This window comes from Cucurbita pepo, chromosome LG15 (genome assembly GCF_002806865.2).
Source record: "Cucurbita pepo subsp. pepo cultivar mu-cu-16 chromosome LG15, ASM280686v2, whole genome shotgun sequence".
NCBI lineage: Eukaryota > Viridiplantae > Streptophyta > Magnoliopsida > Cucurbitales > Cucurbitaceae > Cucurbita > Cucurbita pepo.
The window spans coordinates 8678470-8700046 of NC_036652.1; the positions used below are offsets into that span (position 1 = coordinate 8678470).

General features: G+C 37.5%; 5 protein-coding genes and 2 non-coding genes across 9 annotated transcripts; 3 read left to right on the forward strand and 4 right to left on the reverse strand.

Moving 5' to 3' along the window:
• Nucleotides 1-679: 679 nt before the first annotated feature.
• On the forward strand, nucleotides 680-4775 carry LOC111776302 (glyceraldehyde-3-phosphate dehydrogenase GAPCP2, chloroplastic-like). The gene is made up of 13 exons (XM_023655723.1): nucleotides 680-947; nucleotides 1251-1401; nucleotides 1522-1560; nucleotides 2425-2525; nucleotides 2868-2980; nucleotides 3082-3181; nucleotides 3294-3440; nucleotides 3528-3588; nucleotides 3674-3771; nucleotides 3882-4024; nucleotides 4145-4228; nucleotides 4308-4397; nucleotides 4500-4775. Exons 1-13 carry the CDS (start codon nucleotides 861-863, stop codon nucleotides 4552-4554), a joined length of 1269 nt encoding a protein of 422 aa, XP_023511491.1. The 5' UTR covers nucleotides 680-860; the 3' UTR covers nucleotides 4555-4775.
• A 300-nt stretch (nucleotides 4776-5075) lies between these two features.
• LOC111776311 (DCN1-like protein 2) lies at nucleotides 5076-10505 on the reverse strand. Its single transcript, XM_023655735.1, has 11 exons — nucleotides 10322-10505; nucleotides 9804-9865; nucleotides 8324-8460; nucleotides 8136-8194; nucleotides 8003-8026; nucleotides 6938-7020; nucleotides 6773-6837; nucleotides 6607-6656; nucleotides 6369-6470; nucleotides 5955-6014; nucleotides 5076-5548 (listed from the first exon to the last, which is right to left on the reverse strand). Exons 1-11 carry the CDS (start codon nucleotides 10322-10324, stop codon nucleotides 5414-5416), a joined length of 780 nt encoding a protein of 259 aa, XP_023511503.1. The 5' UTR covers nucleotides 10325-10505; the 3' UTR covers nucleotides 5076-5413.
• A 500-nt stretch (nucleotides 10506-11005) lies between these two features.
• On the forward strand, nucleotides 11006-11102 carry LOC111776540. The gene has a single exon (XR_002812273.1). It is a non-coding gene; the product is annotated as a small nucleolar RNA snoR116 (small nucleolar RNA).
• A 923-nt stretch (nucleotides 11103-12025) lies between these two features.
• On the reverse strand, nucleotides 12026-15466 carry LOC111811907 (putative cyclin-B3-1). Its single transcript, XM_023698962.1, has 10 exons — nucleotides 15376-15466; nucleotides 15104-15161; nucleotides 14635-14910; nucleotides 14437-14559; nucleotides 14102-14191; nucleotides 13778-13939; nucleotides 13622-13681; nucleotides 12886-12984; nucleotides 12623-12801; nucleotides 12026-12545 (listed from the first exon to the last, which is right to left on the reverse strand). Coding segments are annotated over exons 1-10 (1185 nt in total). The 5' UTR covers nucleotides 15378-15466; the 3' UTR covers nucleotides 12026-12409.
• A 57-nt stretch (nucleotides 15467-15523) lies between these two features.
• Nucleotides 15524-17879, reverse strand: LOC111811394. The gene is made up of 12 exons (XM_023698210.1): nucleotides 17782-17879; nucleotides 17475-17522; nucleotides 17326-17383; nucleotides 17164-17224; nucleotides 16898-16952; nucleotides 16727-16775; nucleotides 16546-16639; nucleotides 16234-16294; nucleotides 16048-16102; nucleotides 15886-15970; nucleotides 15687-15719; nucleotides 15524-15593 (listed from the first exon to the last, which is right to left on the reverse strand). Exons 2-12 carry the CDS (start codon nucleotides 17487-17489, stop codon nucleotides 15524-15526), a joined length of 636 nt encoding a protein of 211 aa, XP_023553978.1. The 5' UTR covers nucleotides 17490-17522; nucleotides 17782-17879.
• Nucleotides 17880-18000: 121 nt separating this feature from the next.
• Nucleotides 18001-18074, reverse strand: TRNAI-AAU. Its single transcript has one exon. It is a non-coding gene; the product is annotated as a tRNA-Ile (tRNA).
• A 368-nt stretch (nucleotides 18075-18442) lies between these two features.
• LOC111811893 (zinc transporter 1-like) lies at nucleotides 18443-20363 on the forward strand. 3 transcript variants are annotated; one of them, XM_023698946.1, is made up of 4 exons: nucleotides 18443-19213; nucleotides 19295-19444; nucleotides 19628-19831; nucleotides 19924-20042. In XM_023698946.1, exons 1-3 carry the CDS (start codon nucleotides 18599-18601, stop codon nucleotides 19829-19831), a joined length of 969 nt encoding a protein of 322 aa, XP_023554714.1. In that variant the 5' UTR covers nucleotides 18443-18598; the 3' UTR covers nucleotides 19924-20042. The 3 variants fall into 3 exon arrangements, with proteins under 3 accessions (XP_023554714.1, XP_023554712.1, XP_023554713.1); XM_023698944.1 differs by lacking the exon at nucleotides 19628-19831 and having other exon boundaries at nucleotides 19924-20363; XM_023698945.1 differs by lacking the exon at nucleotides 19628-19831 and having other exon boundaries at nucleotides 19358-19444; nucleotides 19924-20363.
• Nucleotides 20364-21577: the final 1214 nt, after the last annotated feature.

A 21577-nucleotide genomic window follows, 5' to 3' on the forward strand; every position in this document is an offset into this window, starting at 1 on the left:
ATATTTATAAATTATAAAATAAATTAATATTATTATATGCCTAACTTTAGAAATTTTCCATTAATATCACTTATTTGCTCTCTTTGGGAGAAACAAAAGAGTGACGTGGTCATTTGCATATGCTTTGTTTTCACTTATTAATTAAATTTTCAATTGGTCTTTTCAAAAAAATAAAATAAAATCCCAACGGACGCCATCGTAGCACGTGCGGCACGTGCAATCTGAAAGCGGGTTCGTTCGAACTTTCCTTTAAGCTAAAAGGGTTATTTGATGGGGCCCAAAGAGAAGTCCAAATCGTGAAAGCAAGGCCCAAAGACGGCCCACGTGGACTCCTCCATGCTTTACGTCAGATCCTGCCACGTCATCACAAGCCGACAAATCAGGGTGGTTCAGATTCTGGGTCCCACGCTTCCAAGTTCTAGTATTATTTATGTGCTATCTGTCCCATTTATATTAGATTCTCCAAGTAAATTTATAGTTAGAATTCGTGATTGATGAACATCATTAATTAAATTAATTTTTAAAGTTTTTTAAAGTTTTTTTTTTTTCTTTATGATTAAAACAAAAATTACTATTTTATTAAATGAGGATATAAAAATAATTTTACATCATGAGCAAGACCTAAAAATACTATTTTTTTTTTTAAAAAAAAAAGAGCCATTTTTCACAGATATAAATAGGGGCTCCCCGTCTTCTTCCTGCTTAGCTTTCTCCGACTCCGAAAAGGCACTGTCTCACAGGAATTTTTTTTATTTTTTTATTCTGCGTTTGGGTACGACTGACGAAGCCTTTTCTGGCCATTCTTCACCTTCTCCCGTCTCCCGTCTCCCCTTCCGTAATCTTCAAAAAGTACTGCTTCCATGGCCGCACTTCCGCTCTTCAGATCTGCACCCGCCGCTTCTATTGTTCAAGCATCTCTTTCCTCCTCTTCTGCCGATCAGTTTACGGTCCTCCTCTTCTCGATATTTATATTGATCCTTTATCATCATCATCATCATTTCTCTAATACATCGTGTTCTAAAATGGAATTTAGTCAAATGTTGCAGCACAGCAATACAAATTGTTCTTTACTTGTTTCTTTATAAGTTTATAATCGGTTGGAAATGGCCTTCGATCATGAAGAAGTTTTCGGCATATGCTTCTTACAACTTGCTTAGCGCATTCCATACTCCTCAGTCCACACCTTGTATCGATCAGCTGATGACACAGTTGTTTTCTTACTTACCGTCGACTTTATTTTGTTTATGCAGACCTCGTACGTTAATTTGAATTCTTCGAAGTTTCAATCGAGCATTTTCGGTGCCCATGGTCCAAGCGGTTCACTTTCCTTGCAGCTTCGTAGAACCCAGAATATTCAGCCTATTAGAGCTACAGCCACTGAAATGCCTCCGACGGTTCAGAGTTCAGTGTTAAAATTTCATATTTCATTTCTCTGTCTTGTTTTCCCCTTAAAAATATCATCAATAATAAAATAGAAAAGAAATTCTTGATGCTAATAATTTTAATTTGTTGCTTCTCAAGAACCAAGGAGCGGTGGAAAGACAAGGATCGGAATCAATGGTATGACTTGGTCGATTTTTTTACTACTCTTCCTATAATTATTACTTCTTGTTCATTGGCTTTCTTGTTATCAATCCCATATCGTTTCCTTTTCTCTTTGTAGTAGATTTCTCAGCTGTGAGCGTTTCTGCAACAGTTACTTAGGAAGGAAGGAAGTACAGAATAGGAAAAATAAGTTCAGAAAGTGATTTAATAAAAGAAAATCTGCATGTGAAACTTTATCATAATGGCGTTGCTTTAGTTTTTGGTCTCTTTCAATTGATTAAGAGACTTAAATTTGGAAGTACAGCCTGCTTATTTTCGTTTCCACTTTGGAGCTGCCATATTTGAAAGATGGATTTTCATGTCCGTTATTTCACATGCTTAATGCGTGTTGGAAATCATTGGTCACAGGTCATGTTCATGCTACCCTACACTTGTTTCCCTAAACAGAAACTGATCTTTGTTAGTACGCAAATCTCTGTTTAGATTATTGAATTATACTCCTCCAGGAAGTGCTTACTGATAGAAAGTTGTAACTTATGAGGTACTTTATTCATCATTCTTTTCATTTTTGTTCTTCGTTATTGAAGAAATCAAATTATTTATTTTAGCTTACTTGCCCGAATGATGTGACTTTTCTTACCAGTGACAACCTGGATATTTAATTTAGATTGGATTACTTCATTCATTATTCTACATTAGTGTTTGAGAAACTAGAAGATTAATCTTGGTTAGTTTTGTTGTCATTATTTCTTGAAAATCAAACATTTAACATGGCCTCTCATATCATGTAGACCTTGGTCATGTGGCCTTGACATTGCTATTTATTTTGTAAAGAAACGTCCACCCAAATAAAAACGTGAACCAGTCTAACTAATGCAGGTTTTGGACGTATTGGAAGGTTGGTATTGCGGATTGCAACCTCGAGGGATGATATTGATGTAGTTGCAGTTAATGACCCTTTTGTTGATGCAAAGTACATGGTAGTGGCAATCCGACCTCCTTTCAAATTACAACTTTTTAAAATTAGTCATTTTTTGTCATCCATTGGTGTTCATTTAGCTGTGGATAAGCTTTTATTCCTCCCTCAAGATTGATTAACCTGGATTATCTACAATGCCTAAGATCGTCTAAGGAGCTATTAATGCTAAGAACTTTCTCTGCTCAAGTTTTTAATCCTGTCACTTGAAAATATAGACCATGATTATAGCCGTGAGAGGGTAGTTGAGTAATATTTCTTTCAGTTTCAACTTTCTTGAATTGCTTAGTTCCTCAAGCATTTGGATGAGAAGAAATGATTGTAGTATACTCTTCATTTTATGCAGGCATACATGTTCAAGTTTGATTCTACACATGGTAATTTTAAGGGCACGATTAACATTGTGGATGATTCAACTTTGGAAATCAATGGGAAACAAATAAAAGTTTTAAGTCAAAGGTACTCCTGAGAAATCCACAACATTTAAGACATAAATAACATCTGGATAAGTTTTGCATGGTTTCTAACTACCAGGCATATATCTGTGGTTATTTCTATAGGGATCCAGCAGAAATTCCTTGGGGCGAGTTTGGGGTTGAGTTTGTTGTTGAATCCTCTGGGGTTTTCACAACGACAAACAAGGCATCGGCGCACTTGAAGGTCTATAGACATGCTAATTGAACCTAGTCCTCGCTCCATCTATATATGCCCCATCATTATACCATCCAATATTGAGACTGAAGGTCCCCAATTTCTTGACACCTCTTTGTAGGGTGGAGCGAGGAAAGTAGTCATATCAGCCCCATCAGCTGATGCACCTATGTTCGTTGTTGGAGTTAACGAGAAGACATATAAGCCTAGCATGGATATTGTTTCAAATGCGAGTTGCACCACGAATTGTCTCGCTCCTCTTGCGAAGGTGTGTGAATCCCAAATGCTTAGGCATTTTATGAAATAGAATTAATTAACATTTAAAGAAATTGAGTTCTACGGATATGACATGCAGGTGGTTCATGAGGTTTTTGGTATCGCAGAAGGTTTGATGACCACCGTGCATGCAACTACAGGTCTCTCTCCCCCTCCTGTTCTCCACAAAAAATAAAAGGCAAAGAAAAAAATTACAAAGGATGATAATTTCCTTCTCTTTCTCAGCTACTCAAAAAACTGTTGATGGCCCCTCAATGAAGGATTGGCGTGGGGGTCGTGGAGCTGCACAAAATATCATCCCGAGTTCTACCGGTGCTGCAAAGGTTAGTGGTTGAAATAAGAGGCTTTGATTGCTACGTGGTAGAGGAAATTCAATAGCTAATAGTAATCTTTTATTAATTTCAACATTTTTAATAAGATTCTTGAACTGCAGGCTGTGGGAAAAGTTCTTCCTGAGCTCAACGGAAAACTTACGGGGATGGCATTTCGTGTTCCAACACCTAATGTATCTGTTGTGGACTTGACTTGTAAACTAGAGAAGAGCGCTTCTTATGAAGATGTCAAGGCTGCAATCAAGTAAATGAACTATTAGTTCCTTCTTACACACATTATTTTGAGTTTAATCATGAATTGATTCACGCATTAGTAATTGTTGTTTATCACTAATCTGTTGGTCGACCTGATTACCAACTAAAGGTATGCCTCAGAAGGCCCACTTCAGGGTATCCTCGGTTACACAGATGAGGACGTTGTCTCAAATGATTTTGTTGGGGACTCAAGGTATTATAGTCTGCACTGCTAAATTCTTCGCAAAGAGGGTATAGATCACGAATATAATTGAATTTTAACTTTACTGTAGGTCAAGTATATTTGATGCAAAGGCCGGAATAGGTCTCAGCGACTCCTTCATGAAACTTGTCTCCTGGTATGACAACGAGTGGGGATACAGGTACGTTCTATAGTGAAGTTATTAGAAACGAGTGCTTGAAATATGCTTTTCTCCCTTTTTGTTTTGGTAAATATGACAATTATAATACACTCACCCAAACAGCAACCGAGTGTTGGACCTCATAGAGCACATGGCGTTGGTGGCAGCCAAGAAGTGAAGACTATTACGAGAGGTTTAGACTTCTGCCACTTTACAAGAATTTTGTGGAAGATCACAAATCGTCGAGTCTTTTGATCCCCCTCTGTTCTTCATCGTCTTGAACAATGTAAACATTCCATTTAACCTTGAAAATAATGATGAAAAACAATTTTCGGATTGACGCTGTTAAAGCGCATCACCTTATCAAATAACGGGGTTAGAATAACCTTACTATCTTCATTTTACTCTCTTTAAGCCATTTATTTTCCTTTCCGAATAAGATTTTTCCCTCCAATTGAGTTTTATCACTCCCTAATCATATTCTCTATCTCGCTTCCTGACCTTTTCTCCTTCAAAAGTTGAACATTCTCAAACATAAAGGTTACCGTACATGCAAATCCTATGATTCCCAACCTCAAATTTAAAAAAGATTGCAGCCTGTGCATATAATCTTAAGCACTTGTGTAAATCTTAGCGGCCCATGATCTGGAAAAAAAAGAAAGAAAGAACTGGCATTGGACAAGTATGCAACAGTGTAGGTAAGATAACCGAACCCAAAACAAAAATTCTTCCAGTAAATTTTGCTGCAGCAAGGAGCAAGGTATACGTACTGTGAATACGCAGAAATAAAAACACACGAGGAAAGAGAGAGGTGCGTTCACAGTATTATTACCATAAAATCCCACTTTCCCACTCAATAATATATAGATGATATACCAAATCCAACAAAAAATAAAATGTCTTTCACTCGGATATCAGTCACTCGCCATCTACCCCCTCCTGTATCTTACTTCTTCCCCCCAATGAATTCAACCAGAGGGTATTCAAATCACACCAGGATAAATACAAATAATCCCAACACCAATGGTAGTAGCATATCATCTTATTTGATTCAAATCATTTGGCGGCACAGTCTGGACTATGCCATTCTCATTCAGGTATTCGACAAACTCATCGATGAGGTATGGCCAAGCACCTTCGGCATCGTAATTTGATAGCATAGGCTCCACAGTCTACAAATTGAGACAAGTAAGAAAGGAATTAGTACAGCAAATGCAAGACATCACCACCAACAAAGGGGCAGTGGTGCTTCACCATTGCCGCCCCCAACTACCCCTCTGCAAACTTTCATTGGTGGATGTACAACAAATGGAGTGGGCACATTTTAGGTGCTAGAATAACAGCGAGGTTCGCAACAGTTTTTTTTAAATCTAGATACTCAAACAGAGATTTGAAAAGTTTGTGAATCAAAGGATTGAGTTAGGAATTAATTTTTCAAAGTTCATAAAGTAGATCATTTAAATAAATAATAATAATAATAATAATAATAATAATAATAATAATAATAATAATAATAATAATAATAATAATAATAATAAAACAGGATTTTGAGGCATCTGTTTAAAATTTCATTCTTACCCTTGCAAACTCCAGAAGTTGAGACCATGTGTCCCTAGAAATAGCTTTATTATGCCGAGCCTAAATCAAGAAAGATCAAAATACAAATAGATCAAAAAAAATTATTAAGAATGTATAATTAGAAAACAGTACAAGCATCTTGGACTTCGGAATTTGAAGCAGATCAAATTCTAAACCCATTTTCCCACATTACTCAGCAGAAAGTAAACAAGAAACTACTGGCTAACTTTTGCACAGGACAGATCCATCCGATTGCACATTCTATAAAAATGTTCAAGATAGATAGCTATTGGATAAAATATACCGTTCTGTCCTTTGCATCCATAAGATATACAAGCTCCTTGAGTCAAGGAAGCATTGCCCCCACACATCACAGATATTTGGTTTTTCAAAAAGACAGAGTAGAAACATTACCTGCAAGAACTGACACCAGTGGTCGACGAGGGGCCACTGCTTTTCAGCAAATAGTAACTGCCACATTCCAATTGCAGTGTCCAATGCTAAAGATTTTTGCCCCTAAAACATGTAAACCCACTTTAGAAGTCCATGTATTAGGCAGAGATTGTGCTGTTATCTAACGCATGTGCCACTGAAGATAGAAAAACAGCTGTAAATAGATCCACCACAGAATATTCAAGCCGAGCATGAGTACCTTTTCTTTTGCCCAACCAAATGCAAAGTTGTAAATCTCACGGAACTTTTCTGGACAGACATGAAATCAATATAAACAAATCATCGAGTTAAAATCACACAGAATTTCAATTATAAGCAAGGATAATATAAGTTACAACATGATATAAGCAACTAAGAATACATACGTTCATCTTTCAACTCAGAGTTCATATATGGTATCCTTTCACGGAACCTCTCCAGAGAATCTATCCTGCCATCATGAATTGAACATTCATATTATGACAAGAATAATCTTGATCCCTTACATGATATTCTAGTCCGAAAGAATATAACAGCAAACAATTAGTTACCCTAGTGCTTGTAATCCACCTATAAACTCCTGTTTGGAAAACTCACACATTGTGTTTGCCTTCATGTGCCATGAAACAACCAACTGCAGGTAATTGCGACAATATATTTAAAAATAAGCCTATCAATCAGAAGATGGGCACAAAATAAACTGATATTCTTGCAATTCAGAGGTGAAAATATCACCTAGATCCATACTAATGTAGTAGGATTAGTGGTTAATCTACGATGATTTCATGTTTAATTCTTTTCAGTTCCTTTTTGGATCCATCTCATGTATTCATTAACTTGATTCATAATAAAGATTCTAGAGTTTGATTCTCGGAGATTTCTCCTCAGTCATCTTCGGATATACCAATATGGTATCAGAGCAACTGCTTGGGCCAACAATGGTTGCTGGTGGAAAACCAGGAAACTCTTGTTGAGTTCAATTGCTAGGGAAGCTTCATGAGTTGTGCTCGTTATACAATATCCCACATCTATTAAAAATTCTGATGTAGTAGGATTAGCGGTTAATCTAGGATAATTCCATGGTTAATCATTTTTGGTTGCCTATTAGAAATTTAGTTCTCCTTTATAGTTTCCTATTTGGATTTTAGTTCTTAGAGAATCCATCTCATGTATTCATTAACTTGATTCATAATAAAGATTCTAGAGTTTGATTCTTGGAGATTTCTCCTCAGTCATTCTTAGACTACACCACACACCTTGTGTAGCAAATACAGTGTTAACGATAATGTGAAATTGAAATATTCAGCTTTTTTTAACATGGGTGAAGGAAGCACCTAAAGTGACCTTGCAGTCATTTATGTGACTGCCTCTATCAAGCTACAAAATTATAAGAGGGAGAATGAGAATATTGATATCCTATCTCAGATATCTTCTCCAAGATGAAGCTTGACAAGAGTAAGCTTGTCAGGAGAGCTGTCTATAATTTAGCCCCTACTAAAAGGAATGCACGCATGTCAAGAATCTTGATAATTCTAAAATGAGATAGATAGCATAAAGCATTAATATAATTCACACATGATTGCCTTGTGTAGCAACAATTATTTTTTAACGCATACCATCACTATATCTTGAGGATCCACCTGCAAAAATATGTATCTCACGTCAATTCAATAGGTAGAAATAAATAGAACTGCATAGTCATCAACTCATTAATTACACCAAACATAGTTGGGCACATAAATCACCTACCTGAAGGTCATTACAGAGCAGTGAGATACCATCAGCCAATATCATATCAACATATGGATCTGCCAACCATTTTAATTAACAAACTTTGTTACTTTCATGCTCATAGAAAATCATAAACTTTGTCAGCATGGTTTCAAGTTTACATAAAGAAAAGAAATCTAGTAATGATAAATGAAAACAAAGCTTACCTTTATATCTGTTATAAAGCTCTTCCAAATGTCTAGAGTCAGTGAACGCTTTAATTTGGGGTTGACTGTAAAATACATCAAAAGCTCCTTCAAGATGCCAATCACTAGCCTTCAGGGCCTGATGAGCAACCTTTTCACTGCATGATCAACAAAATATAAAAATCAATGAAAATATAAGATGGACCCCAATTCATTATCCATGCTTCTTTAGCTTGATACGAAAGAAAGCTACAACATGAGTTCAGAAGCACTAAAAGCATTTTTATCAGTCTTACTCTCTGTTCTTTATCATTGACGAAAATAATAAAATAAAAAAGGTTTATCCATTTTTATCTAACGGAACTAGTTCTGTTTTCTATAAATTTACAAAGTGTACCAGCAGCCTGTTCCCATTAGGAGAGAAAAAAATGGGGAAAAGCTTTCTAAATCTTTTGAATAAAATGTAAAGGGGCACCACTAAAATGATTAGCCATGAAAATCCATAGAAAAGTGAAACAAAGCATACGAGTCAACCATCTTCATCATTTTCTCTAGACGTAGAAAGAAAAATTACATGAAGAAAAAAACAAAACATTTCCCACGGTTGTCAATCAATTTGTTGAGTGATCAGACATATGATCGTGAGGCTTTACATGTGATAGATCTTTTTGTAGTCTCCCTCTGACCCCTTTCTTCTTCACTCTGGTATTCTTAAATTTTTCATAAAATGCTTGAATACATTCAGGTTCTCATTTTTAACAGTTGCATCTTTTTGTTTCAAATCAACTGAAGATCAGCTTTCAAAGAAAAAGGAAGACTGTTTGTATTAACACAAAAATGCTTATTATATAGGAGATATAGAAGGGGACAATTTAAAAAACAAACAGAAAAATCTATGTCGTGTATACTATCTTAATGTGTACAGTACAACTATTAGATTTTTCCCCCTAATGACCGGATATCAAAGACTCTACTCCTCACATTATGTTCACAGCCCAACTCCACCAATACTCACGGAGGCTTCACCGACCCTAGAGCTACATCAGAAAATAGGTGTCTTAACTTATTAAACTTTCTATCTCGTTTCGAATACCTTCATAACTATCTTTATTAACTATGACAGCCAATCCCTCCCGTTAATAATGTTAAAAGCATTTGATCAGAGGGGGTGTCAACTAAGCCTTGCAATGTTTGGTGGTCAAAACATGAGAGATAATTCAAATACCATGAAACTTAAAGTGAATTTTGATTCTTCGGCAGAAGATGAAAATAAGTAATTTAGGCAAGAAACCACGTCTACTTCTACAGTTTATACATTATACTTAAGTCCATACCAGTCCGTGTTATGAGATATGACTGATTTCTTAGATTATCCTCTTCACGTACATAAGGTTAGTCTTCCCTTAGACAAAGTGAAGCAACCGCACACAAACAGGATCTTGATTCCATAAATTTTAGTAATCAACTTAAAAGAATGTTAAAATAGCGCTCATTAACGTACCTTGTACCAGTTATAGCCATAAACTGGTGGACTTTATCTCGGTGTCCTCTGCTTAATTTATGCTGTTGAGAACAAATACAATAAAAGTTAGATTATAGGATGATGTTTACATGTATTGGGTCTATTGGTGTACACATAAAAGTCCACACAGACGACTGAGCATGTCAACAAAAAAAGTTGATCATGTAGCATCCACTTAAATAGTATAGAAGATGGTTACTCCATAAACCAAACCACAATCGTAACCAGAAGATAAAATCTCAATCTGAAATTCATGCAACCAAGGAATCAATACTTGAACAGAATTCCCTGGTGCAGTGAGTATCACACAAAGATAGAGTGCAGAGCGTTCTGGTTAGCAAATAAGATGGAGAAAACAATGTAGTTAACATAGATCCTAGCCACAGGACCAATAACTGGAAAATAATTAAACAACAATAACCTTGCACGATGTGAAGGGGTGAGGGGAGGGATATAATAATTGAATTAACAATAACCGAAGAGAACAAAACACTAACCATTTCGGAGGTCGTGGATACAAGCCTAGCACGGAGAAATGGGAATCGGAGGGTAGCCTGAAGGCCGAGGATGGCTTCTCCGACTACGGAGGACGATGAGAGAGAATTCTAGGGTTGTTCCTGGAAGCTCGATCTCTCTCTCTCTCTCTCTCTCTCTCTCTCTCTCTCTCTCTCTCTGCAAGAAGACAGTGCAGTGATTTCGGTTCTCTTTTGTATTATTCTTTTTTAAATTAAGAGAATTTTTCATATATCACAGTAGCGCTACAATTTTTTCCTCCCGGTTTCATCATTATTTTTTATTAATTACTTTACATTATTTATTTTTACAAATTTTTTAATTTCTTATTTTCATAATTAATTATTTGTTTTCCTATGATGATAATAATATTAAAATGCTCATTAGGGTTAAATCCGGCAACTTGTCTTAATAAAGGGGCCCATTTGAAATTTCCGTAGATTAATTTTCAAAGAATGGAGGGGCGGGGGGCAATTTTGTTATACTTGCCGGATTAGGGTTTTACTTTTCTTTTAGGTCCCTCCGCCCAAGTGCTATTTAAACGCCCCGAAGGATCCCCTTTCCGCCATACTTTCTGGATTAGGGTTCCTCTTTGTGCGAGTTGCGTTTTTCTTTTAGTTTTTTGATTCAGTTCTTCTCTTTTTCAGTCCATTTGTTCCATCTAGTTGTGGCAGTGATGACGAATTCATATACCATCAAACTATGAAAGCGGTGTCCTGTTTCTGGGGCGAGCTTGTTGATGTCAACATGAATGTTTCTGAGCCTCTTTTCAAATTTGAGGCTTTCAATTTCCGATCATATCTTCTCGTACTTTATAGAATGCGAAATTGAAATTGCGAAAGGCAACAAATTAGAGTCTCTGATTCGCTTTTTTTCTGTAGCGTCGTCAGTGCTGTACGTTGCCGATAAGGATTTGGGGCCGAGATTCTGGCACTTGTCTTATCTTCCTAAGGCTTGTGCATTTAGGTGCTCCTACATTTTAACTATCCATTATTCTTCTCTTCTAAAATTTTGATCTTTGACTTTCCCAGAAGGAAAGCCTTTTTAGTAGAATAGGCTACGCCTTCTTTTCTTTCAATCTTTCTGAACGGATGGCTGTTCTTCATTTTCTTTTTTGAACCATCGAATGCGTAGAATGGAACCCTAATCAGAATCATTGAGTACGGAGAATGAAATCAAAAGATTTGCTGTAGAACGAAGGGTTAGATCAATGGTGAACATGTTCTTAGTATGAACAATATGCATGAACCAATGAAATTAATGGAGTATAATATTTACAAAAAACGAAATGAACATCTTTAAGTACCCGCCCTAGCCGGATGAAATCGCGAATTGACCGTCGTGAGCTAGCTCACTTCAAGAACAATTGGTCACTTATCGCCTATCAAAGCCAGTCTCGACTGGTCGGAATTATTCCCATAATTAAAATTTTATGGTATTTTTTTACCAGCACAATGCGGTAAAACAAACAACTTATTAATTATTCCCTAATAAATTATTACTAGATAAAAAATTAAAAGTTTAAAATTTTACTAAATATAAATTCTAAAGAAAATTATTTTGGGTTCTATCTCTATATTTAATAGATTGATTAAAAGAAACTTATGAAAATAATTAAACAATTAGTCAGTGATTAAATAAGAACAACGTGGAGTCGCTTTCATTTGAAATTAGATATGAGCGTAGGCCTTAAAAAAAACAGTCCTGAATACTCAAGTATTACAGTTGGGTGTCACTAGTTCCAGAAAATGAACTCGAGGGAGGTTTTGTTCTAATGCAAAACAAGAAGTAATGTGAATTGTCTCAAGACAACCAACGAATGGTGAACGCCATTCAAATGCAATAAACACTAAGTCGGAGAACGGAGGTTCCATGCAGCCAAAGACTTCATCACACTATAGTAAGCCATGGTCATGACCTTTCTATTACAAGATCGACACCCACAAGTTTGCTTCCTGTCAGGAGGTCAGAAAAAGTTTAGATGAAAGAAAAGAGGATAGAATGACGAGGGAAAGTTTACCAAGTAACATCATATGAATCAATTTACAGGATGAAAATAAGGTGAAGAAAATTCAAAGAGGAAGCTTGTCCAATGGCTTTAGAGTCGCAACACGGCTAAAACCAGGTTTCATGTACTTCTCATACGTGACTTTCAGCTGTCCCAAATGAGCAGATTGGTGAAATTTCAAGATTTTCTCAGCACATTCTCTATAAAACAATAAAAAGATTTAGTATATGCATGCGAAGGTGTTATATTACGAGCTGCTATATGTGTTAGGAGCTACCTTATTTGGGACGCTTCGTAGCGTGTATGTTTGTTTAGTAGTGCGGTCCAGCATGGACTTATTTGCAACGTACACCGTGCAACATATAGGGCCGATGCACATAGCAACGACGGCTTGAAACTAAGAGCTTCGTATTCAACCAAGGCCAGCTCAATCAAGTAAAATGTTAAGTGTTCAAGCTGCAGCAGAATTCAAAGCAGCACACAACTATTAGAATTTCTTCAAGTAAACTATATCACGATAGTCTCTAGAGGCTTCCAAACCTGAGTATTAGACTGAGCAGCCTTGAGAAATCTTAACATAAAAACATATGGAGTAGGCATGTTCAAGCGAAACTTCAACTTCTTAAGAATGAGTGCTTCCTGGAGGGAGATCAAAACATACAAAAAGGAGTTTCAAACTTGCCATACTTGAGGAAACAGAAACTTTCAAACTTCCTCTACCCGGCTGGTGATTTAGTGAAAATGAATGATTTATAAGTGATCTAATAAAAATAAATTTCATACCAAAAAGAAAATTTAGGAGGTGATTTTGGACATGAGAAAAGTAATTTTAACCATTTCAAAATCACTCTCAAACATGTACTAAGAAATACAAATACAGTATTTGTAGTAAAATACTAATACTCTCTATGACAGTAACTCCTCCACTCCTGCCAAATTCAAAACAACGTGCAGTTGCACAAGGATAACTGATCAAACCGGTTGAACCAAGGCAGTTTAGTCTGTTCGGTTAATTGGTAATCCATTAATTCAAGTGATATAATTTTAGCTGGATTTTAGTCAGTTTAATCAGATATCAGAGGATCTCATAGCAAGGCATAATACGTCACAAAAAAATTACAAAAGCCAACACTTTTCCTGATTGAGCGACCATGGGTACAGTTGAAAATGATTGAAGGATAATATTTTTCCTGCATCCTCAACCAGCCACTTAAAAAGTCGAATATACTTTGAAGAAAGACAGTTCAAACTGTAGAGAATAAATATCCAACCATACCATTTGTAGCACTTGCTCTCTTGAGTAGGACTCAGCTGAAATGCTAATTAGATCTTTAACCTGTTGCCAACGGACACCACAATGTCTGATCAGCCTAACTTTCATCGATCAAGCATAATGTCAAAATAGATAAAATTAAAATATTATAATATTTACCCTAGGATGCCAAAAATCTTCATATTTCGATGCCAATAGCAATGCAGTAAGACCAACCAACTGCATTTCATTCTTCTTGATTATGACTTGGGAGAGATACCGATCAAACAATGTAACAGTGAGAAATAGTGTTTCAGGCATCAAGTCAAATTTGAAGTGTACCTACGACCAAAAAACATAGATATAGCTCATAGCACAACATGTGTGTGTGTGTGTGAGAGAGAGAGTGAGAGTGAGAGAGAGAGAGAGAGAGAGAGAGAGCCGGATAGTTAACGAAGGAAGAAAAATAAAGAAAAGCGGCAAAACTTGAAAATAGATAGGTACTTCAATCAACCAGTTGATCAAAACGCCTCGCATATGGGGGTTAATTTCTTTTTGTACTGATAAGTAATTTGAAAGAGACGAGCTTTGTGCCTGAAATCAGAAACAAATTGAGTTTGTTTAATACAAAATTGGCAGTTCTAAGTCGAAGATATATCACAGAAATAGGCGTCAAGAAGTTAATAAACATAAATAAATAAACTTTGCAAAATAAATAATTGAATAAGCAGCTGACAAATTCAGATTGAAAACCACAGAAAGCCTACGCTAGGACACTTCAATATGGCCATGGATGTTAAAAACTGTCAACTCTTTTTAGAAAGAATAACAAACATCACCTCTGTAACCCAATAATAACGATATATCTCCTCAACGTATTCAGCAACCTCCATTTGGTTGTGGTCATTGTCAATACTTGGTAGGTTAGCCATCTCCGTAGCTACAGCACATTTATCCAGCAACTGCAAAATAGTGGCAACGATATAAGCTCAAAAGAAGCCATAAGTGTGGTGGTATGCTATCAATGCTAATATCACCTTTGCTCCAGCGACCAACAAGGATGTATACGATCTCCTACGACCAACTTTTTTCCTGACAATCAAATCCGTGCTTGTACTTGGATTACAAGTAGGTTCAGATGCATCACTCCCTTGAATGGACATATTAGTTATATCCTCACAAAGAGATGCTGAGGGTTCCACAATCTTGGATGATGATGCAGTACTAGAAATTGATTTGATTGCAACAGATGCATATTTGGCTTTTGATGCCTCTTGAGTACCAGAAGCCTTCTTCATGATCCTTGCAATGGGCTGGAAGGTGACATTGTAAAAAAGCTTCATAATATACCCTCTAAAAATGTGATGCAATGGAACAAGAACACATACTATTAACATCAATAAAATTGGTGAACGGAAAAAAGGTTCTTATGCAGCAGTGAACAGAATTAAGTATCTATAGACACGTTGCATAGAAAGCATATTGCTGCAAATGATAAGCAAGTACCTTACTAGACTTTTTGGACAGTGTATTTGTGTCCACCTTGGCTTGACCCCTGAAATTCCTTTACCACAGTCAGAAGTTCCAAAGAGATTTTCCTACTTGCTTAACATTCCATCAGCAAAAGCAAAGATGGCTAAAAAACATTCTTTAAAACAAAAAGAATTTGCTTGTTAGTATTGTGATGAGAAGATGTTTCATCAAACCAATGAAAAAGGAAACTACTACAACGCATTTAAACAAACTGTTTTGAATCATTGAGTTTTACAAGTGCTAACATTATGATGAAGCCATCGCTCACTCGGTTATTCCATAGCCGACTTCTGATATTTTTTGCCGGGGCTACTGCATTCTTGCCAGATTTAGCTAAAAATGGAGAAGAAAGGGTTTAGTCCCCTATCTTGATCTAGTNAAATATATCATAATCTAGTGATCCAAAACCTTTGGGTTCGAAGCATTTGCTTGGTTCATCCTCCTTAGCACTGGTAAAGATATCCTTCAAAACAAGAGACAAACAACCAATATGATTCAGTTGTACGTCATCTTGACTACAACGAAGAGGGGAAAAGGCATTTTTTAAGCATCGAACCTTGTTTGCGAAAAAGAGATCTTTTTAATTCTCCTGAGAAATAAACAAGAGTTCAACATAAAATTTATTAAAAGGTCTAAATCTACAAATATGCACACGAAAAGGCATGTCATAAATGCCTATTGGAAGAACAAAATTATAAACCGTGTAACTTTAAACATTTTTATCATTGTTAGAGTGGAAAATTATATTTAAAAACCTGGTATTTACAGTATTGGCACAGCAGGGACCGTCTGTTTTGTTTCTTTCATAGACGGAACAACCATTTGAATCATTAACACGCCCTAAAAAGTAAAGCAGGTCAATACTACATGATAGAGTATAGAAACTACAGAACTTTTTTTTTTATATATAGAGAAACCTTTTTCTGAAGCATGCAATTCACCCACAGCTTCTCCTGTATTCTTCGTTTTTCCCTGTTCAAGAACAACAAAAGCAAACTGAACAAATTTTGTTGGTGATATAAAAAGGGCGTCGTACTTTAAAGACTTGTAATGAGAGAAAGACACATTATTTTCACAACTAAATCTAGCAAAAGTTTACATACCAATGGTTTCCTAAATGAGACATTGACGCCAGCAGTGCTAGCTCTAGTCCCAGTTGAAATCCTACAGAAACAAGTGACAAAGACCATTTGCGTCGGCTTAATTTCTAAGACGGGAAAGACTTAAAAAGTAAAGGCCAAGGAGAAAACTTGTATATTGCACCTTACAACAGCGTGTAATTTCCTAAATCCTCGAAGTCAAATTGTATACCAAAAAAAGGATCGGAAAAGTTTTTCTTTTTTAACAAACAAATTTCTACTGCCTCTCATCACAGACCGAGAGAGCGTGAGAGAGAGGTGATGCACATGACTCACTTATGCTTGGAGCCATCTTGAATTGTTTTCCTAGAAGAGTTGGCTCGGACGTTACTCACATCTGCCAACGCTCTTCTTCTCGTGATTTTGGCCCCTGAAGAAACAGTGTAGAATTTCAATTGAAATAAACTCACAACATTATCTAAATTTTCTATTTTAAAACACCATCTCTATTTCTTACCAGAAACTTCAATTTTCTCTGTATTCTTCTCTGAGCGCTGCAGGCCTCCCTTAAATTAGAAGAACCTCAAATGTAAAAGTTAATATGTGACCAATTTTCCAACGAGACTTTATGTTGTCTTCCTACGGTTAGAATTTTGACCCACAAGCTTTGAGAATAAAGTTGAATTACCTTTGGTTGATTCACACAATCTGTTGAAGGCTCCTTTTTCATTGTTACAGGCTTCCTACAACACGGAAAATATCGAACAATTAACTAGTCAGGGGTTTCGTTTCCAATAAAAGGAATGCTTATATTTACGATACGTACAGCCTAAAATGTGGCTTAACCAAAATTTTTCCAAGCATTTCAATACCATCAATGGGAACAGAAGAGAAGTAAAGTAGAAATACAACGTGTGGAGAGAAAAATATTAAAGGAACATTAGTAACACTTACTTGCAACTGGAATCAGCTTTAATCTTATCTTTCTCCGTATAAACCTTAAAACCTCCCATTGCTGCTTGTACCGAGGGGGGTGAAGAAGTCAGTTATTAATCATCTACTACATAGCGTTGGAGAAGATTTGAAATGCTAAACTATAGATTAAGTTTATCTTACCACTCCTGCGGGTGCGATTATCCTCAGTGGGTAGACCCGCATCCAGGCAGACTTTAGCCTAATTTCGAGCAACAGTATCGTTTAAGTGTAATCAAGGAGAGGAGTATGATCTATTCGAGAAATAAAAGACCTAGTGGCATTTGATATACCTTGGTAGCCACCATTTCTGAATGATCTTAATTTCCAAATTCTGATCCCTGATCAAGAAGAAGATTTAGTTCCCTGCTCAAAATCAGTCCACAGACTCAAATTCACGAACCCCAGGGGAAAATGCAGCATAAAAAAATAAAGTAAAAAATGGTCGGGATCCAAGCAAATACTTGCAACCTTGGCCAAGCTTCATTTCCTCCTAAACCCTAATTCTTCTTAAGTAACATACAACAAAGTAAGGACAGAATCTAGACTTAAAGCAAAGGGGAACTACATTCAATAGATAGAAGATGAGTTTGAGAGAACCTTAATAGACGAGAAACACTTGGACGTTCATCTAAACAAATATCCGCGGTTGTCTGTTCAAAGCTTTGTGTTCTTCAAATATAACACGAAGAGACAGACGGCACCCTCTTTTGCTGGCAGCGGGAGCGGGTAAACACCAACGTAAAGGTTTTCAAATTTAAAGTAAGTTTACGGTTCTGCCCCTAACAAAATCCAGAAATAAATTGTTTTTTAAAAAAATGGCCCATGCAGGTTTCGAACCTGCGACCTTCGCGTTATTAGCACGACGCTCTAACCAACTGAGCTAATAGGCCATGTTTGAATCTATCTTAATAATATATAATATATATAATTATTTGGTGGGCAGTAGCAGTTTTGTTTATTGCAAACGCTATTATAGGAATTATTAGGGAATGATCAACTTTTGCTGTGAGCCACAGCCCAAGCATTATGCCAAAATACTTCCTCACTAAGCTCCCCATAATTCTTAGAAAAATTTTATAAAAGGCAAAACAGCATATTATGTCCTAAGCATCAAAATCTATGGGTTCTTCATTTNTATTTTTTTTTTATACATATATTCATCCCGTTGTCGATCTCCAACTATATGGTTCATGTTTTTTTTTTCTTTATAAAATATTATATTCACATGGAGAAATTCTTGTGTTTCTATGATTGGAATGGATGCCTCTCAACTCTCATTGTTAGCCAGCCAGTGAATTTTAAAAAGGAACCAAAGACCTTGCCCATTCTTTTTCTTTTCTTCTCCCTCGCCCTCCACTATTAATTCATCTTCTCCTCCACCCCACCATCCGCAGTAAAAAAAAATTCCAACAAAATGTTCAAATTCTCTCTTCTTTTTGTTTCCCTCTGTCTCCCTGCTCTTGTCTCCGGCGGGCGGGAGTCATGCACGTGTCACTCCGATGCCGCCGCCGAGCACAACGCCGCACAGGAAGCGATCAAGTACAAGCTGGGGTCGATTGCTTCGGTGTTGGCGGCCGGAGCTGCAGGGGTGAGCCTTCCTTTGGTGGGCAAGAGGATTCCGTCTCTGAGGCCTGAAAAGGACATTTTTTTCATGATCAAGGCCTTTGCTGCAGGGGTCATTTTAGGCACTGGGTTCGTCCACATACTCCCCGACGCCTTCCAAGACTTAACCTCCCCCTGCATCGGACAAAATCCTTGGGCCCACTTCCCTGTCGCCGGGTTCATTGCAATGGCCTCCTCCATCGGCACCTTGATGGTCGACACATTTGCAACAACCTTTTACCACAGACGCCACTTCAGTAAACCCAAGCAGGTACTTGCAGACCAGGAAACAGCCGAGGAGCATGCCGGTCACGTGCATGTTCACACCCACGCCACACATGGCCACGCTCACGGCTCCACCGCCGCCGCCGTACCCGCAGAAGATTTGAGTCTCACAGAGTTAATCCGGTACCGGATTATATCTCAGGTACGTATAAATACAGGGGCGGCGTGTATTTAAAATATATATATATATATTCAATCTGTTGAGCTTTGGACGGATTCTCAGGTGTTGGAATTGGGAATTGTGATTCATTCAGTAATAATTGGTATATCTCTTGGTACCTCCCAGAGCCCTGCTACCATTAAGCCGCTGCTGATAGCTCTGTCTTTCCACCAGTTTTTTGAGGGCATGGGCCTCGGTGGCTGCATATCCCAGGTAAATTCCAACTCCATCTCATTGGAACCAAGTTCTGATTTGTAACGACGTTGATGTTCAATCCTTTCTCCAATCAATATGTGAGCCTTATCAGGGGTCCAGTGTACTTACCGGTACTCCGCCTCGTGTGTCCCGAAGCCCAGCGTCCTCGCTGACACTTGTTCTTTTCTCCCATCGATGTAGGACCCACCAAATCTACCCCTTTGGAGTCAATGTTCTTATTGGCACACCGCCTCGTGTCTACCCATTCGGGGCTCAGCCTTCTCGCTGGCACATCGTACAGTGTCTAGCTCTGATACCATCTGTAACACTGAGGCCCACCGCTATCTTGTCCTCCTTGAGCTCTCCGTTTCAAGCTTACCCTCAACGTTTTTTAAAACGCTTTAGGTAGGGAGAGGTTTCCACACCTTCATAAAGGGTGTTTGGTTCTTCTCCAAGGCCAACCTAGGATATTACGTGACTATTCACTTGGGGCGCAGGCACAATTTAGGTGGCGATCAGCGGCAGCAATGGCGACATTTTTCTCGGTGACAGCGCCGGTGGGAATTGCAGTGGGAATCGGAATCACGGGAGTTTACAGAGACGACAGCCGGAGGGGTCTGATCGTGGAGGGAAGCATGAACTCGGCATCGGCGGGGATATTGATATACATGGCGCTCGTGGACCTTCTTGCTGCAGATTTCATGAACCCGAGGCTGCAAAACAATTTGGGGCTTCAGTTAGGAGCTAATATCTCTTTGCTTCTCGGGGCTGCTTGCATGTCTGTATTGGCCAAATGGGCTTGATCCAAATTTCTCACCATTTTTTTCCCCATCAAAAACCACATGTGGGCCATTAGCCATCAACAAAGAGCGACACTACCCGCTTCCCTTTTAGTAGCTAGCCACTCTTGAATCAATCAATTTTATGTTTTATTTCACGCATTTATATATAATCAAAATTCTTTTTAAATGATAAAAATTATGTTTTTGAGTGATTTTTAATATGAAAAAAGTGATTAATCACTTTAAAATTACGCTCATTCATATTCTTAAAGACACATGCTTGGCGTCATGACTCGAGAAAGTCATCGAGGGCGATAATTGGGTTAAATGGAGGAGAGTGTCACACCTCACTAAGAGAAAGTAGGTTGTGACCCCCACATGTCAACCGAGGCAAAGGGCGTTCATTCAACTAAGATTGAGAAGTGTCATGATGCGATCGAGGAGGACAATGCATCATCCAACACATCAAGAGTGTGCATTGAAACTAAGTTGAGGCATATGTAAGGTTCAAGATAACGAGGGGATAGGAGTGTCAAAGACAAGCTCCCACAATAACGAAAGCACTTTTTCACTCTTTTCATATACTGGGGGATTTCACTTGGAAAAGAAAATATTCCATAGTTATGGATTCGGTTCTATAACTATGGGTTCGGTTCCATAACTATGGGTTCTAATGTACGAGATCTTGTAGCACTTACCAATGAGGCCATATCGATTAGTATTATGTAGAAGAAATCAATTATAGACACTAATATAATTAGATCTGCTCTTCATAGACAAACTTGGGATTTGGGTCAGGCAGGTTCCGGGCCATAACTTTAGAAGTCGAGATTTCGATATGAGTTTTGGCATGTGGGCCTAGCTTGAATCCCCCTTAAGACTTATCATGAGTGTGTCAAGATCACAACGCCCTGCAGTTGAAAAAACGAAATGACTGTGACACTCCATAGCTTTTGGATCTGCCCATCCACAAAACTATTTTATAGGTATAAGTGAAGAAATATTAATACCTTATAAGTAGGTGGGAAGATGCAAAAATGCATCCTAAGCGTAGTGATACCAAAATGGGTCTAACTCATCGAATGAGGTGAGTGGTCTAAATAAGCATATGAATGAACCTAGACATGATATGAAATTATAGGTACTACTTATGCTAAAAAAAATTACATATGGAGATAATCTTTGCTTTCAAAAACAGTTCATACCAAGGGATGCAAGAGAATGTCGAAGTTCTAAATTATAGTTAAAGAGTCTTGGACACGAGGCATTATTATGAAACAGTCATCTCTTTTGTTCATTATACATTTTGCATTACGAACTTGAGAGAGAGAGAGAGAGAGAGAGAGAGAGAGAGAGAGAGAGAGAGAGA